Genomic DNA, 15,206 nt, shown 5'->3' on the forward strand with positions numbered 1-15,206 from the left:
TGTTTTACGTCCATGAAACTGTAGGTTAGATTGGATGCTGCGAAAGCAATTCAATACATGAGGAACAATTTTGTGATAAAAGCAAACTCAGAAGTGTGATTTCGAACAACTACATTGCCGAAGCACGTAGCTCAAAAATGACCGAGTGAGTTTGCTAGAAACATAAAGTTGTTTCCGGAGTAATGAAGTACGTCGCGATATTCTGGTTCACTATCTGTCCTATGCAAACGTTTGATTTCCACGTAGAAACATTAGATTTTTTTTAACCTTAAATGGACACATGCCACTTCCGTTTAGCAGTAATTGGTATGTAATGGCCAACTTTCGCATGGGGCAGGTAGTAAAATAATCCGTCAAAACTGCTATATTCCATTATGTAATATGTATATGACTGCTTTAACCAACTAACTGAAGTAAAGCTGGTCACAAATTCGGCTGACATGTCATGAAAAATTTGAAAAGTTTAAGTCCAGTCTTTTTGTGAATTTTGTTCATCCACGGCGAATATGAGGTCAAAAATTACACGAACACTCAACTTTTCATTTTAGTCCCGATTTATTGAAAAAATTTTACATGCTCAGGTCGTCGAAAGAATTGTTTGAAACGCGCAATGTGGCATGTAAAATCATTGCAAATTGTAAAAAAAAATCTGAGAGTAAAAGAAATTCGTTTTCAATCATTTTTTTAACCGAATGGTTTGAGACGATTTTTTTTCTTGAGCGAATAGGGATTAGCAATCTGACTAGATGGGTATTCCAAACTAATGAAATTCCGCGCATTTATTATCATAGATTGTAGCAAAGTCCAACCGTGCTATTCGATGTATGCTCAAAGTGTCAAACAACAAACGTTTAGCAATAAAAATAAACTTCAAATATCCGTACTATTAATCGTCCATTTTTGAAATCATTCCAACTTTTATTGGATTTTAGATATACTTCTTTTAAGTATACAAAATGAAGGAAATTCCGAATTTGCATTTAAATTATTCGTTTGTTAAATACCGTGTAAGGGTAAGAAGAAAACTGAAATTGATTTATTGTGTTAAAAAGTGCCTTAATTTTCTATTGGATGTGGATACATTAAATAATTTAACTTGAAATTTGTATTTTTGCAACAATTAAACCTTATCATTGTCTCTATTTTCCAATTATTTTCATACCTTTTTTGTGACTAAACTAATTTTTGTAAAAGTCAAAATATTTATTTAAAAAGATTAATGAATTTACAGATTGAAACGATAAATAATTACTTATTATGTAACAAAGATGAAATGTCTACAGTTTCTCTTTCTTGAATAAATTACAAATTTAAACGAAAAATAAACGTTTCTTTTTGAGCAACTGGAATCCATGCTGTCCTACTTCTATCTATATCCTTGTATTCACCAATAAAAGTATACTCCATAGGTATGGTCTAATACCAAAATTTGTATGGAGGAAATAGCGATTTCATATAAACAAACTCACCTTTCAATGTTTTTCATTGAAAGGTGAGTTTTTAGCCCCGTACGAAGTACGAAGGGGCTTATAGGATTACGATGCCGTGTGTAATTGATGGAATTCGAAGCAGACGGTAAGGGCAAAGTGTTTGCCTACGTTCATAGATGACGAATCCGCAATAAAAATTTGGGCCGTCTGTCCGTCACGTCGATATCTTGAGTAAATCAAATCCGATTTCAAAATTTTTTTTTTCCCTGAAAGATAGTCAAAATAGTGAGGCTAAGTTCGAAGATGGGCATATTCGGGTCGGCCCTTCGTGAGTTAGGGCCACCTAAGTGATTTAAGGTCTTTTGGTGATATTTATGGCAAAATAAACTATGGAAATGTAAATGACACGGCAAATGATAGGTATTGTCAATACCAATCCAGGAAAAAAAAGTTTTTTAAAATCGGGTGAGTGGACCGTGAGTTAGGGCCTTAGAAGTGAAAAGCTACTAGGGCCCTATGTGTATTTTACATATAACTCGAGCAAATTTCATCCGTTTTTCGTAATTTTTGTTTCATTTGGAAGGTAATCAAAGGCCGAATAGAATGTTGTTGAAAAAAAATTAAATTTGGGTCCTCGGACTAAGGCCGCTACTAGGGCCCTATGTGTATTTTACATACAACTCGAGTAAATTTCATTCGTTTTTCGTAATTTTTGTTTCATTTGAAAGATAATCGAACACCGAATAGAATGTTGTTGAAAAAAAAAATTGGGTCCTTGGACTAAGGCCGTTACTAGGGCCCTATGTGTATTTTACATATAACTCGAGCAAATTTCATCCGTTTTTCGTAATTTTTGTTTCATTTGGAAGGTAATCAAAGGCCGAATAGAATGTTGTTGAAAAAAAATTAAATTTGGGTCCTCGGACTAAGGCCGCTACTAGGGCCCTATGTGTATTTTACATATAACTCGAGTAAATTTCATCCGTTTTTCGTAATTTTTGTTTCATTTGAAAGATAATCGAACACCGAATAGAATGTTGTTGAAAAAAAAAATTGGGTCCTTGGACTAAGGCCGTTACTAGGGCCCTATGTGTATTTTACATATAACTCGAGCAAATTTCATCCGTTTTTCGTAATTTTTGTTTCATTTGGAAGGTAATCAAAGGCCGAATAGAATGTTGTTGAAAAAAAATTAAATTTGGGTCCTCGGACTAAGGCCGCTACTAGGGCCCTATGTGTATTTTACATATAACTCGAGTAAATTTCATCCGTTTTTCGTAATTTTTGTTTCATTTGAAAGATAATCGAACACCGAATAGAATGTTGTTGAAAAAAAAAATTGGGTCCTTGGACTAAGGCCGTTACTAGGGCCCTATGTGTATTTTACATATAACTCGAGCAAATTTCATCCGTTTTTCGTAATTTTTGTTTCATTTGGAAGGTAATCAAAGGCCGAATAGAATGTTGTTGAAAAAAAATTAAATTTGGGTCCTCGGACTAAGGCCGCTACTAGGGCCCTATGTGTATTTTACATATAACTCGAGCAAATTTCATACGTTTTTCGTATTTTTTGTTTCATTTGGAAGGTAATCAAAGGCCGAATAGAATGTAGTTGAAAAAAAAAAATTGGATCCTCGGACTGAGGCCGATACTAGGCCTATGTGTATTTATACTCAATAAATTAAAATTTTAGGGCTATTTGAAAGTTTTGTTTTATTTGAAAGGAACGTCGTACGGGGCTTCGTAATTGCGCTATGCGCAATTTCTAAGATGTACACATCACATAATAATTTTACTTTAACTACTTTAACCGGCGCATAGGCTTACGGTCAAAGTAGGGTGACAGACGCACTAGGGTCACGTACGCAATAGATATACGGGTTTGTACGGGGCTCAGTCGCAGCAAACGCTCCGACTGTTCTGATGGCTCGTTTTTGTATGAAATCGCTATTTCCTCAGGTCTGTATGGACAGACCATACCTGGTTTGTACTTTCATTGGTATTCACACCATAAGTCTTCGGTTGACGACTGGCAATGCGATCGCATGCCAACACAATTTTTGAATCAAGAATCATCTGTCATCGCAAAATAACCCAAATCCATCAAAAAATCCGATGGAAGTTAGGACGTGCCAGAGGAATCATCTGTCATCCCAAAATTTAGGAACCAACCTTGGAACACCTCACTCATGTCGAAAATAACTCAAATCCATCAAAAAATGCGACGGAAATGTAGAATGTAGAATGTATTGGAATAAAGACAATTCACCCGATGGAAATTGGTTAGTGCCATCTGTCATCCAAAAAATTAGGAACCAACCTAATGGAAGTTAATACCAAGGTAAATATAGTGAGGAGGTAATGCCATTCAGACGCGCGGCCTAGCACATAAGTTCGATGCTAGTTCGATGCTAATGACATCTTTTTTTAAATGGTTGACTACGATTTACTTGTATTTCACAAAAATATTTTCGCTATCTCACAACAGATGGCCCGACTTTCTATTCGATTTTTTGCTTTCAACGAAGGGATGAGATGATGTTTGTATCGAACTTTCGTGCCACCGCACATCTGATTCGGTTATATATAACATTACCTCCTCACTGTATTTACCTTGGTTAATACTTAATGATCCACATAATTTCCAACAACATTACACACCGTTCACCACATTACCATCCATATCAAGTTGACATTTCAAATAATCTGTAATGAGTATGTTCAACAAAAATCATTTATTTGTCAAAATTTGTGTGTCACCCGCTTTCGTGATAGTGTCCCTTTCAAACCTTGCTCTATACCGCCATCATACTTATGAAGCGGCAGCTCTGCATGAGAATAAAAATATTTGACAGAAGATTTTTCTCGTATTGTCAAACACCAGGTCAACAAAAAGTTAAATCTTTTTTTTTAATTTCGCCTAGAGTTTCGGTGTATGTTTCTCACTCAACTATTCTTGTCAATATAATTCGAAGCACACCATTCCGTGACAAGAAATTGGATGTTCTAACGTACATTTGTTAGTATGACCACGTATTTGAGGGACAGTGAAGGTAAATGGCACAGACGAGCACGGATAATATAACAGAAGATGAAACTACCGGAAAGATGATCAAATTTTCTTCTTTACCCCTAACATATGACTATTTATAGGTAAATTTATACCTGCATCTCAGCGGCCTGATGGAACTTGGCGCAAAGCCAGACGTGTTAAAGATGGTTATGTGCCTCAGGAGGAAGTCCCCTTATACGAAAGCAAAGGCAAAAAGTTTACGAAAAAGCCGGATATACCTGTCGGTATGTGCCCAATAATTGCCGAACAAGAACGGGTCAAGAGGGAAAAAATGCTGAGACAACAGGAGAGACAGCAACAGCGACAAAACACTCCCGGCATCATTTCGTTGAATCAAAACAAATCTTCCAAGGAAAAGGAGAAGAAAAATACAAAGTCTGAACCGAAACAAGGTACTAGTGCATCGACAAGCAATGAGAAAAATATGCAAAGACTGTGCGATGGTTTGGCGAGTGTGGAGCTCAGTTCGCCGGAAGACATACAAAAGCAAATAAAAAAATTAAAGAAAAAAATTCGTGAAATCGAAGCAATTGAAGAGAAATTGAAAAATGGTGAACTGAAAACGCCCGAACAGGATCAGCTGGAGAAAGTGTCGCGGAAATCCGAAATTCTGTCGAACATTGAGTCTTTGGAAGACAAAGTCAAATCGATGGGTTCGATTTGACGAAACGTTTTGTCTCCTCGAACTGAGTGCCATCAATAAAAGAAATTGTGAATCAAAAGAGAGGATTTAACGAAAAAGAGAAGAAGTTTTCCTTTTAGTCTAAGAGTAGAAAGTGAATCCTGATTTCAATCGTACAAGTTTTGAAACTATTTATAGGAAATTCTTATTCTATCTCCATCATTTTTAAACGAAATGAAAGATCTTTGCAACGATTTTTCATTTGATTTTATTATTTTTTTTAACTCGTTTTTTTGTTGTTTTGAAATGTAAACAATCTCATGTAAAATTTTAAAACAAAATACACAAAAAAAGAAAGAATTCCGTTTGTCTAGTCTGCAATGTTGTGAGAAATAACTTCAGATAAGGTAAAATAATTTCGTGAAAACATCATGACCAAAGGCAATTTCCTTTCAGTTAAGTCAAAACCTAACTGACACCTGTCGCACGGCACTTTCATAAGGCCACGGTTTAATATCTCTGCCAAACAATTATACTTCACCCGACACTAATAACATTTATTCCACAAATTTTGTTATCTGTCGCTAGAAGGGCTAGAACGAGGATAGACTAGTGTATATCTCAGCAGTCACACATCATATCGAGCCCGCAAACTAAAATTTTATTTTCAATTCCATTCTTCATTCAGCTCCAATACCTTCATTTTGACACCAAGTTGGATTTTCTACGATCTGCGACTGCTGAGATATACACTAGAGCTACCTATCTTGCCCTTCTAGTCTTAGATAACAAAAGGCGAACAAAAATGTTGTTCGTATCGGGTTATATAAAAATTTGGCAAAGGTTTCAAACCGTGATCTTATGAGCGACTTGAATTATATAACAATTTAGGGCAACTTAGGGCCACCACTAAAAGTGGTAAAATAAGAGAGTCACTAAATAAGAAGCAGAAACCCAGATCAAAGATCCTTCGTTCCCAACTATCAATGAAACCATATATGCCGCGGTAGGTTCATGGTGTCATGGATAGTAGAGTGACTACCTACCCAACGACACCCATATATTCCAAGTCTATCATTGACTCTCCAAAAGTTGGAATTTTCCCCCCTAAAATAGCTACCACATACACGAAAAATTTCGAAATTTTTTAAAGGTCAGCATATGCGTCCTCAACAACACCTCTGCCCACCACCATAATTTCAGCTAAATGCGCCACGTATTGTGATATGCAACAAAAAATATTTTGGTGACCCTAATGCAGACCATTTTTTAATGATTTCTGGCGTGAAAACATAATTACTTCGAGAATTTTTTTTGTTGCAAATGACTCAGGAAGTCCCCTAATTCAATTACCCAAAAATACCCTCCAAAAAACGCAGATGGCTTGATCTTGATGGAAAGAGGCTAAATGGATTGAGTGGGAAATGAATGTAGATCATAAAGCATCGCAAAATAATTTGCAAATATAGTGGACGAGATCGAGAAATTATTTTCACAGCACATCAACAAGGAGTAGTGCGAAGAATATTATTTGTTCCATAAAGGTTATCTGCTGTTCGATCCCTTGTATTGAAATCTCACGGAAGAGAGCGGTCAAAAAAATGTTTGAAATGAAGGCAGGCTGTGATATACAATGTTTCATTTTATCTTATCTTATCCCAATTACCTTCGCAGACCATGCTTTTCAATCTTATCATTCACCAAAAACACAGCAAATATAAAACTCAAAATGATTTACTAAAATCGTGATGCAATAGTATACATTGAATCCACAAAAAATGGCAATTCAGACACGAGCAACTAATCCGAGTCCGAATCGTATTCTTGGTGCTTAGCAGAACCGCTGAATAATCCAAAAATGCCACCAACAATTGCGAAAACCGCTCCGAAGGTTGCCACACCAATCGCAGCAGTTGTTGCAATGTCAATAGTTTTTTCTAAAACTTGACGACTCCATCCAGCTCCATATTTCCATATTGTCACATAATGTTCGCAGTTCAAAGTCGTCAAACTATATGGAACCGTTTGGTCCTTCAGCTTTTCGAGCTGATCAATTACTTGTTGGATCGGACGAGACGCACATTTCTTCTTGTTAGCTTCCTCGATTTTGTTATTGATTCGTGCTTTTGACGGCTTCGAGTCCGTGTCTTCGATGATGTCCTTCAATTTGTGTTTCCTAATACTCGCTATTGCCTTCGATACACTGCCCACAGACGACATCACAGCACCCTTTTTCTCAAAATCTCCAGAGGTGGTTGTAACATGAAAGCACCAATGGGAACCGTTTTCACTTTTATTTACGAACATCACCCAATGATTATAGTTTCCTCGATCGATTTCGATTAGATCGCCAGGTTTTAAGTTATTCACGATTAAGTCATCATAGGTCAAAAACGACGGCTTACTGCCACTATAACTCATTGTGCTAACAAAATCACACGAACGAAATAACTAATCGAAACTTAAATACCGATAAAAGATGAAAAATAAATTGTTCTCCTCAATGCAATATCGATGCAATAATGTTGAAAGTCGAAACACGACAGCAATGTAATAGAGTTGCAAGAGCAGTGTTAGTTGGCAATATACCTGTCAAAGTATAAACAGGGGATTCCCAGTTATATACGGCTTTAAAATGTCATAAAATATAAAGGTGAGTATACACAAAGTACTTAACACTTTGAAATTAATTGCGGCTTGTCAACTTTCGGCACCCTGGACTTTACTTAAATAGTCGAGGAATGCCTCCAAATAAATTTCTAAAAATCCAAAACTGAATTCTAGAATTTTAGAAATTTATTTGGAGGCATTCCACGACTATTTAAGTAAAGTCCAGGGTGCCGAAAGTACTTTATAAGTCTGTAAACATTTGTAAATGTAAACTGTAAAAAGTTCCATTTTTCGATGATGTTTCAAAATAAGTAAGTCAAAATTTAGTTGATTTAAGGCCAGGTGATTTTGTTTACAAATTTTTGCGATAGTAAACACCTTCACCTGGCCCTAACTCAGAGCTCCAATTTTCGTGAATTTAAGAATTCGTAACTTGACAGATGTCAGCTTAAAAGTTACGAATCGTATGGACCACTCTTAGCTTTAAGGTGACAACTGTAAAGTTACGAATTCTTAAAGTTATGAACGTATGAGAATTGAGGCCCTGTGCACTGGGCGACGAAAAAATTTGTACGAACTACCCGAATATAGTAACTGTCAACACTGCAATATTCACAATGAATTTCGCCATATTTTCGCTGTGATCGAGGTCCTCCATATTGTATTTTATACGTCATTGACAAAAACGATTCCAATCCATGCACACACTGCGCTTGTTGTTTTTAATTTCGATTGGTGAAGAAAATCAAAAACTCGATTATCAATTTGAATTAGTTTTTATCAATTTGATTTATCGAAATAATTAACAAAAATGACAACTGCCGCGAGACCAACTTTTGATACGGCTCGTGGAGGAACTGGCAGAGGAGAAAAGGATTTGAGCGCTTTGTCGAAACAGTATTCTTCAAGAGATTTACCAGGTCACACCAAACTCAAATACAGGTAACATTGATCATTTTATGTCAGTGAAAGTGCAAATAGAAAATCATTTAATTCCTCTATTAAACAGAGAACAAGGACAAGGCACTGCTGACGAGCTCCGTAGTCGTGATTTTCGCAAAGAACTAGAAGAACGTGAAGCTAAGGGATCGTCTAGCAACAAATCAATACCAGCTGTTGTCCGTCGTGCCATCGAAGCGAATACATCAAGTGCGAAAAAGGCCAAGCTCGATCAGTCCGCTTCGAGTGGTAATTTAGACCAAGATGATCCGGTTGATGCTGACAGTTCGAGCGACTCGGATTCGGATGACGATGATACTGCCGCTTTGCTGGAAGAGTTAAATAAAATCAAAAGAGAACGAGCCCAAGACAATGCAAAGAAGGAACAGGACAAGAAACATGAGGACGAACGGATACGAATGGAAAATATACTGTCGGGCAATCCGTTGTTGACCTACAGTTCGGGAGCAAAAGCAGACCTCAGAGTGAGTCATTTTGATGGAATATTTTCAATATAAAATGGGTCGTTAGGCTGGAAACTTTACCTTTTTGTGAAGTCTTTCGCTTCCTAAGACATTCATTCGGGTTCAAGACAATTCGTTGGAATTGTAAAATACAAATAAAAATTGAGTTTCGGTCTATTTTCAAAAACCGCCGACCGAAATCAGACGCATTTCCCAATGGCCTTTTCTATGTCCTTAGAAAACATCTCTTTTCGAACTGAAATTTGGATAGGTAATTACATGTACTTTCTGGGCAAATAAGGGTCTTGAAAGCACCTATAAGATGAACTATGAGAATTTGAAGAGTTAAAGTTCCACGCCCCAATAACATCCTATTTGCCCTGAAAGTATATGAAATTACCTTTCTAATGACAACGACCTAGAACGTTTCGTGTACCTGGAGAAATTTCAGTCTGAAAAGTGCTTGTTTTCGATTTTTGATCACCTCCCACAGATGCGTCCAGGAAATTTTTGGAAATTAGTTTTGGGTTTCTAGAGTCGAATACGTTTCTAGGCAAATTCCAATGGGAAATGCGTCCGATTTCGGAAGGCGGTTTTTGAAAAAAATCCATCTCTTGGGACTAACGGACTAACCAACCCGTCATGTTGAGGCTATTCTTACTAAATCTCTTTTCTTCCTCGTTTCAGATAAAACGACGATGGGACGACGATGTTGTGTTCAAAAACTGTGCTCGATCAGAACCCGACAAGAAGGGACAACTGTTCATCAACGATTCATTGCGATCGGAATTCCACAAAAAGTTCATGGAGAAGTACATTAAGTAGAAGAACGATCTGTTTATTTTGCTTATGTAACGTGTAAGGTTTATTTCAATTTAAAAAAAATAAAAGAAGCTTCACAGCAGAGGACAAATTAATTTTTAATAAAACTTCTGGCAGTATAACCAGTGACTCGCTGAATGTTGTTCTTGAAAAAGCAATAAACTCCATACAACCGCCATACGGCATTTATTCAGCTTGTCTTAATCGTGCAAGGCGTTGAGTTAATTCGTCTTGTTCCTGAGAAACCTGAGTCGATGCACCCAGCGATGTGCCTTGAGGTTGGTTCGGCAATTCCATGTTTAATTCCAAACTGCAAGAACAACAATACGTTCAACAGACTGAAAATAATTTCAAATAGAAAATTGTATACCCGGCCTCATCAGCCACTTGCTGCAATAACGAATCGACGTCACCCTGAGGCACAGCGGTTGTCGTTGTTTGTGACATTGTATTCTCCATGTACGAACTTTGAACGTCCAAATCTTCGAACTGTTGCTCAAATTTATCCATCAACGACGATATTTTCTCCAAATTCATTCCTTTCATAGCTGCGTCCATAGCTCGGACCACACCAGCCATGGATTGTGTGACCTAAAAGTTATCAGTTGGTATATGAGTTTCAGCCACCAGAGAAAAATTGATGTGCCGAAGATCGCTTACGTTTCGAGTGGTTAGGGCGGATTGTACACGGCTCGCGACAGCATCAACTCTTGCACTCATACGCAAGTAATTGACTGATTGACTTTTCTGTCGAATTGCATTTTCGGCGTGTATCCGGGCCACATCCATGTTACCCTTTTGGATGGCTTTTTTGGCTTTCGCCTTTTCCAACTTCTCTTCCTTTTCGCATTTCTTTGAATTTCGCTCCAGATCTTTCACCGCAAATTTTAAATTGAAGAGATGCTCTAGTTTAATAATTGGAGTTAAGGAAATTTTGCGACTTAAAAATTTAAAATTTTTCCAATTTGTCGATATGGAAGTACAACAAGGGGAAAATTCATTTTTGTGGGGGAAGGATTTTCTGATCAAATTTGTTACATCTCGTACAAACTACCTCAGAAGCTCGTTGACTCATCGAAACCTTTTGAAAGATAATAACGTTTCACAACGGTAAACACATTAGCAGTAAATATAATTCAGGATTAAGATTATGAAAACCTTTTGTGAGAGTATAGGTCTTTCTCAGAGTCGTTTTAACCAATAATTACTCTGAATTCAATGATTAATTCAAATTATATGGCGTTACCCTTACTATGTCTCCGAAAACATTTTTTTCGCATTAGCAATCGGCTGACAAAGTTTTGATTAGTAGGTTCTCTGCGACGAGGACCGTTCTAGTGTTTAATAATGCCCACCTCATAAGGACACAGTTAACACGAATTTTACTTTCACGTATGCTAGCCCCCGGGTTGATGTAGGATTATTGATTTATTGACCTTGCGTATAATTTGCTATCACCAAATTCAAAGACATTCAAATTATGAGACACACAAAATTCAAGTCGATTTCAACGCAAAAAAAGTTATGTTTTTATTGAAAAGGATACTCTCCATCGCCGACGATGACATTTCGTTCCCCGTTTTGGAAGATTTATTATGAACCACACAAAAATGAAAAAAATTAGCTTTAGCAGCTACAATTGTTTAGGCGATAAAAACACGAAGGTTTTCAAGACTCTCTTTTTTGAAAAAGATTTTTATTTATGAGTCATGTATGTCATTAATGAAGAAGTATTTATTTTCGCCAAAAATCAGTGTTGTCAGTGGAGGTGGGCAGTGAAAACTTACAGGAATAAAGTAGCGGCTATACGAACAAGAATTTCATTATTCATTTATAAATAGCTAGAGTGTTGATAATAATAGATCCCGTCCCGCCTCACAACGCCATCTGTTATGATCTCTCTGTGTTAATAGCGCTCTAAAAAATACAAAAGCCCCATCCTTGTTCTCATACCGGAATACTGTTGTTTCGGGAAATTTTACCTTGAAAACTACGACTGCGCCATATTTAGCTAAAAAAAATTGCTGACAAGTGGTGAAAACGTCAACAAGATCCATGCCCTAGGCCCTAACCCTATTAACAACGACACTCAGTGAAAGTATAAATCAGGAAGATCGGTTACACCCGAGGGGCAAACCACTCGATTTGCAACTCTCTTTTTTCACGTGCAACTCCGATGCAACTCTTTTTTTCACGTGCAACTCTTTGCAACTCTTTTTCTGTGCAACTCTTTAGCAACTCTTTTCGTATTTAACTTTGTTTTCATCCAAAAAATGTAAAGAAAATCAACAACATTTGTTAAAAACAAAAAAAATATGGAAAAACATTAAACGTTCCTCATAGAGATATTGTAAAATGTCGACATCGATGTTCCTAAGGAGCGACAAAAATATTCAATGGAACCGATAAGGGTAAAATTTACAACTATTATCGGTAAATTATCGGCAAATCCCATTGATTTCAACGATGTGGAATGCAAAATCAATGGGCGGGCATTCAAATTCAATTTTTCTCATCTTGATTGTTCTATTTTTGTCAAAAACGGGCATATATTCAAGACACTTCAAGCATGAGCAATACTCTCAATAGAGCACTTAAATTCGACAATGTTTCATATATATTTTGGCACTGTAAAAAAATTTGGCAGGCTGACAGCTGCCACTCGAAACACCTTTTCTTGAAGTGCGTTGATTTAATCAAAGAATTTTGCAGTGGGTAAAGAGATTTTAGAAAATAGTGTGCCCTCATCGAGCTCACTTAAAAAACTGGTTTATTCCTAGTAAACTGGACTTTTACATACAAATTTTGACATATCAAGACTTGTTGAATAACTTACTATTTTCTCTCTTTTATCGCTCTTTTAACACCTTAATAAAGTTCAGTGAACAGTGTTCACTATTTGTAGTTCAAGTAATCGTTTGAATAACATTTATTATTTATTTCTCGAATACAACTCTTTTGCAACTCATTTTGAGCGTGCTACTCCGGTGCAACTCTTTTTTTTTCGCGTGCAACTCCGATGCAACTCTTTTTTTTCGCGTGCAACTCTTTGCAACTCATTTGCAACTCTTTTGAGTGGTTTGCCCCTCGGTTACACCCAGCCTGTTTTACACAAAATTTGGGGAAATTTAGAGAAACTCAGTGAAACTATTTACATGCACTTTCTCTAAACTTCACTTGAATTTAACCAATTTTGAGAAGTTCGTTAGGCTGTTTTTCCTAAGTTTACCTTTAATCTAATAAAATGACGATCTGCGTGACCTCCCCAAAGCTTATAGTGTCATTGTTAACAGAATAATTTGGGTGAATATGTTTTTCTCTAGTGACCATAACAACTGTTCTTCTTGTAATCGAAACGGCTCAAATTATTTTTAGAAACTTTGTACTTCACCCACTTCAGCGAACACTAGAGGTGAACACTGATTCTATTGTGAATAATTATTAAAAACATTTTCAAACGTCACTTTATGTCAGTGTCAGAAGAAGGTCTCAACAATTTTTGTCATAATCAAACACTATACACTAAAGTGACGTGGACTGTAAATAAATTCAAAGAACAATCGAAATGGATGGAACATTACTGGTAATTTGAAATAGGCAAAGTATCCTTGTGTCATGTAGGGACTGGAATATTGGCTTAAATCATATAGTATTCACTCGAGTCAAAGAAATTACACTCACCCAAGTCTAGGCTTAAGATTCACTTTATCAGAGGAAGACATGCTTAATTTCCTTTCACCGGTACTTGTAGCCTAGTACCAACAAGTGACGAAAGATGTGATTAACGAGATGGTGGTAAAAATATACCTTGAACAACTACTAAGGGTTGACAAATAGATAAATTTACTTGTCAGTGGTGGGGGTGTTGTACTTTATAAGCCGTCCAGACTTTAAGTGGATGAAGTTCATGTTATTCCATTATGAGCTATTGGCCCCGCAATGTTCCATCGTATATTGATGCAATTCGTTCTGTTTTAGGAACCTACGCTATTTACGGTGAAGGCGATGTGCATTTTGGACAATGACGGCAATCGCATCCTAGCCAAGTATTACGATAAGAATGTGTTTCCCACCGTCAAGGAGCAGAAAACATTCGAAAAGAATCTATTCAACAAAACACATCGTGCCAATGCAGAGATCATAATGCTCGATGGCCTCACTTGCGTCTACAAGAACAATGTGGATCTATTCTTCTATGTGATGGGCAGCACACATGAGAACGAGCTCATATTGGTATCGGTGCTGAATTGTCTGTACGATTCGGTTAGTATGATCTTAAAGAAGAACGTGGAAAAGCGTGCCGTTTTGGATAATTTGGACATTGTGATGCTGGCTTTCGACGAGATTTGTGATGGAGGGTAATTTAGAAATGGATTTGAGCGAGATAGGGTGTCATCGGATTAATCGAGTTCCCTTTCCAGAATAATATTAGATGCCGATCCATCGTCGGTTGTAAAGCGTGTGGATCTACGTAACGATGACATTCCAATTGGTGAACAGACTGTAGCACAGGTAACGAATGCAATTCATCAATTGTTCTGGTGACGAATGTGGGAGACGGTTTTTGTTTCATTTTCGTTTAAATACTTCGCTTTTAACCATTAAAAGTTGTTGTAACTGCCATCTGGTTAATGCCATTATTATAGTCATTCGAATTAAGTTGATGAACACCAAAATCCCGGTTGGGAAAATGAAAATTTGTTTTTAACACGCACCATCGCTGATCGAATTAATAAAATGAATGGAAAAAAATACTAAATTTTTAGTTAATGTTTTACGTCACCTTACTAAAACCAGACCTCTTCTCCATTTCATTTTTCTATTTTTTCACCAGGTTTTGCAAAGCGCAAGAGATCAACTGAAATGGTCGCTATTGAAATGAGGAACTGCGGTCCGTTGTGTTTACTGTATTTTTTATTGAACTTTAAATTCGCAAATAAATTATGAGAAAAAGTACCAAAAACAACACGACTTTTCTTATCAAAATCGTCGATCCGGGCATTTTTTTATACGTTTTCCTTTATCATTCGTCTATCCATTTATCAATTGTATAGCGAATAGTTTTTCAAGCGAATCGAGGAGGAAATGATTTGAGTAAAATGTGACCAGCGTTGTATATTTGTTCTACACATTTACCAAATCTGTCAATTCGCATTGGTATTTGATGAACTTAACCGTAACTACCCTGTGTTTGTCAGTTACGAGGCCTATGCGGGCAAGATTCCCACTCTATGGTAAGAATTTCG

General features: G+C 36.8%; 5 protein-coding genes across 5 annotated transcripts; 3 read left to right on the top strand and 2 right to left on the bottom strand.

Moving 5' to 3' along the window:
- Positions 1-4,271: 4,271 nt before the first annotated feature.
- LOC119079492 (partner of Y14 and mago) lies at positions 4,272-5,486 on the top strand. The gene is made up of 2 exons (XM_037187441.1): positions 4,272-4,483; positions 4,584-5,486. Exons 1-2 carry the CDS (start codon positions 4,456-4,458, stop codon positions 5,165-5,167), a joined length of 612 nt encoding a protein of 203 aa, XP_037043336.1. The 5' UTR covers positions 4,272-4,455; the 3' UTR covers positions 5,168-5,486.
- Positions 5,487-6,925: 1,439 nt separating this feature from the next.
- LOC119080139 (phospholipase A and acyltransferase 3-like) lies at positions 6,926-7,546 on the bottom strand. Its single transcript, XM_037188358.1, has one exon. It carries the CDS (start codon positions 7,544-7,546, stop codon positions 6,926-6,928), a length of 621 nt encoding a protein of 206 aa, XP_037044253.1.
- Positions 7,547-8,392: 846 nt separating this feature from the next.
- LOC119079507 (protein CWC15 homolog) lies at positions 8,393-10,047 on the top strand. The gene is made up of 3 exons (XM_037187466.1): positions 8,393-8,677; positions 8,745-9,159; positions 9,826-10,047. Exons 1-3 carry the CDS (start codon positions 8,547-8,549, stop codon positions 9,961-9,963), a joined length of 684 nt encoding a protein of 227 aa, XP_037043361.1. The 5' UTR covers positions 8,393-8,546; the 3' UTR covers positions 9,964-10,047.
- On the bottom strand, positions 9,980-11,681 carry LOC119079514 (charged multivesicular body protein 1b). The gene is made up of 4 exons (XM_037187479.1): positions 11,507-11,681; positions 10,621-10,865; positions 10,331-10,551; positions 9,980-10,270 (listed from the first exon to the last, which is right to left on the bottom strand). The coding sequence occupies exons 1-4, from the start codon at positions 11,526-11,528 to the stop codon at positions 10,147-10,149; spliced, it is 612 nt and encodes a 203-aa protein (XP_037043374.1). The 5' UTR covers positions 11,529-11,681; the 3' UTR covers positions 9,980-10,146.
- A 1,730-nt stretch (positions 11,682-13,411) lies between these two features.
- Positions 13,412-14,926, top strand: LOC119079521 (coatomer subunit zeta-1). The gene is made up of 4 exons (XM_037187493.1): positions 13,412-13,543; positions 13,939-14,318; positions 14,382-14,472; positions 14,795-14,926. The coding sequence occupies exons 1-4, from the start codon at positions 13,526-13,528 to the stop codon at positions 14,840-14,842; spliced, it is 537 nt and encodes a 178-aa protein (XP_037043388.1). The 5' UTR covers positions 13,412-13,525; the 3' UTR covers positions 14,843-14,926.
- The last annotated feature ends 280 nt before the right edge of the window (positions 14,927-15,206 follow it).

This window comes from Bradysia coprophila, chromosome III (genome assembly GCF_014529535.1).
Source record: "Bradysia coprophila strain Holo2 chromosome III, BU_Bcop_v1, whole genome shotgun sequence".
Classification (NCBI taxonomy): Eukaryota; Metazoa; Arthropoda; class Insecta; order Diptera; family Sciaridae; genus Bradysia; species Bradysia coprophila.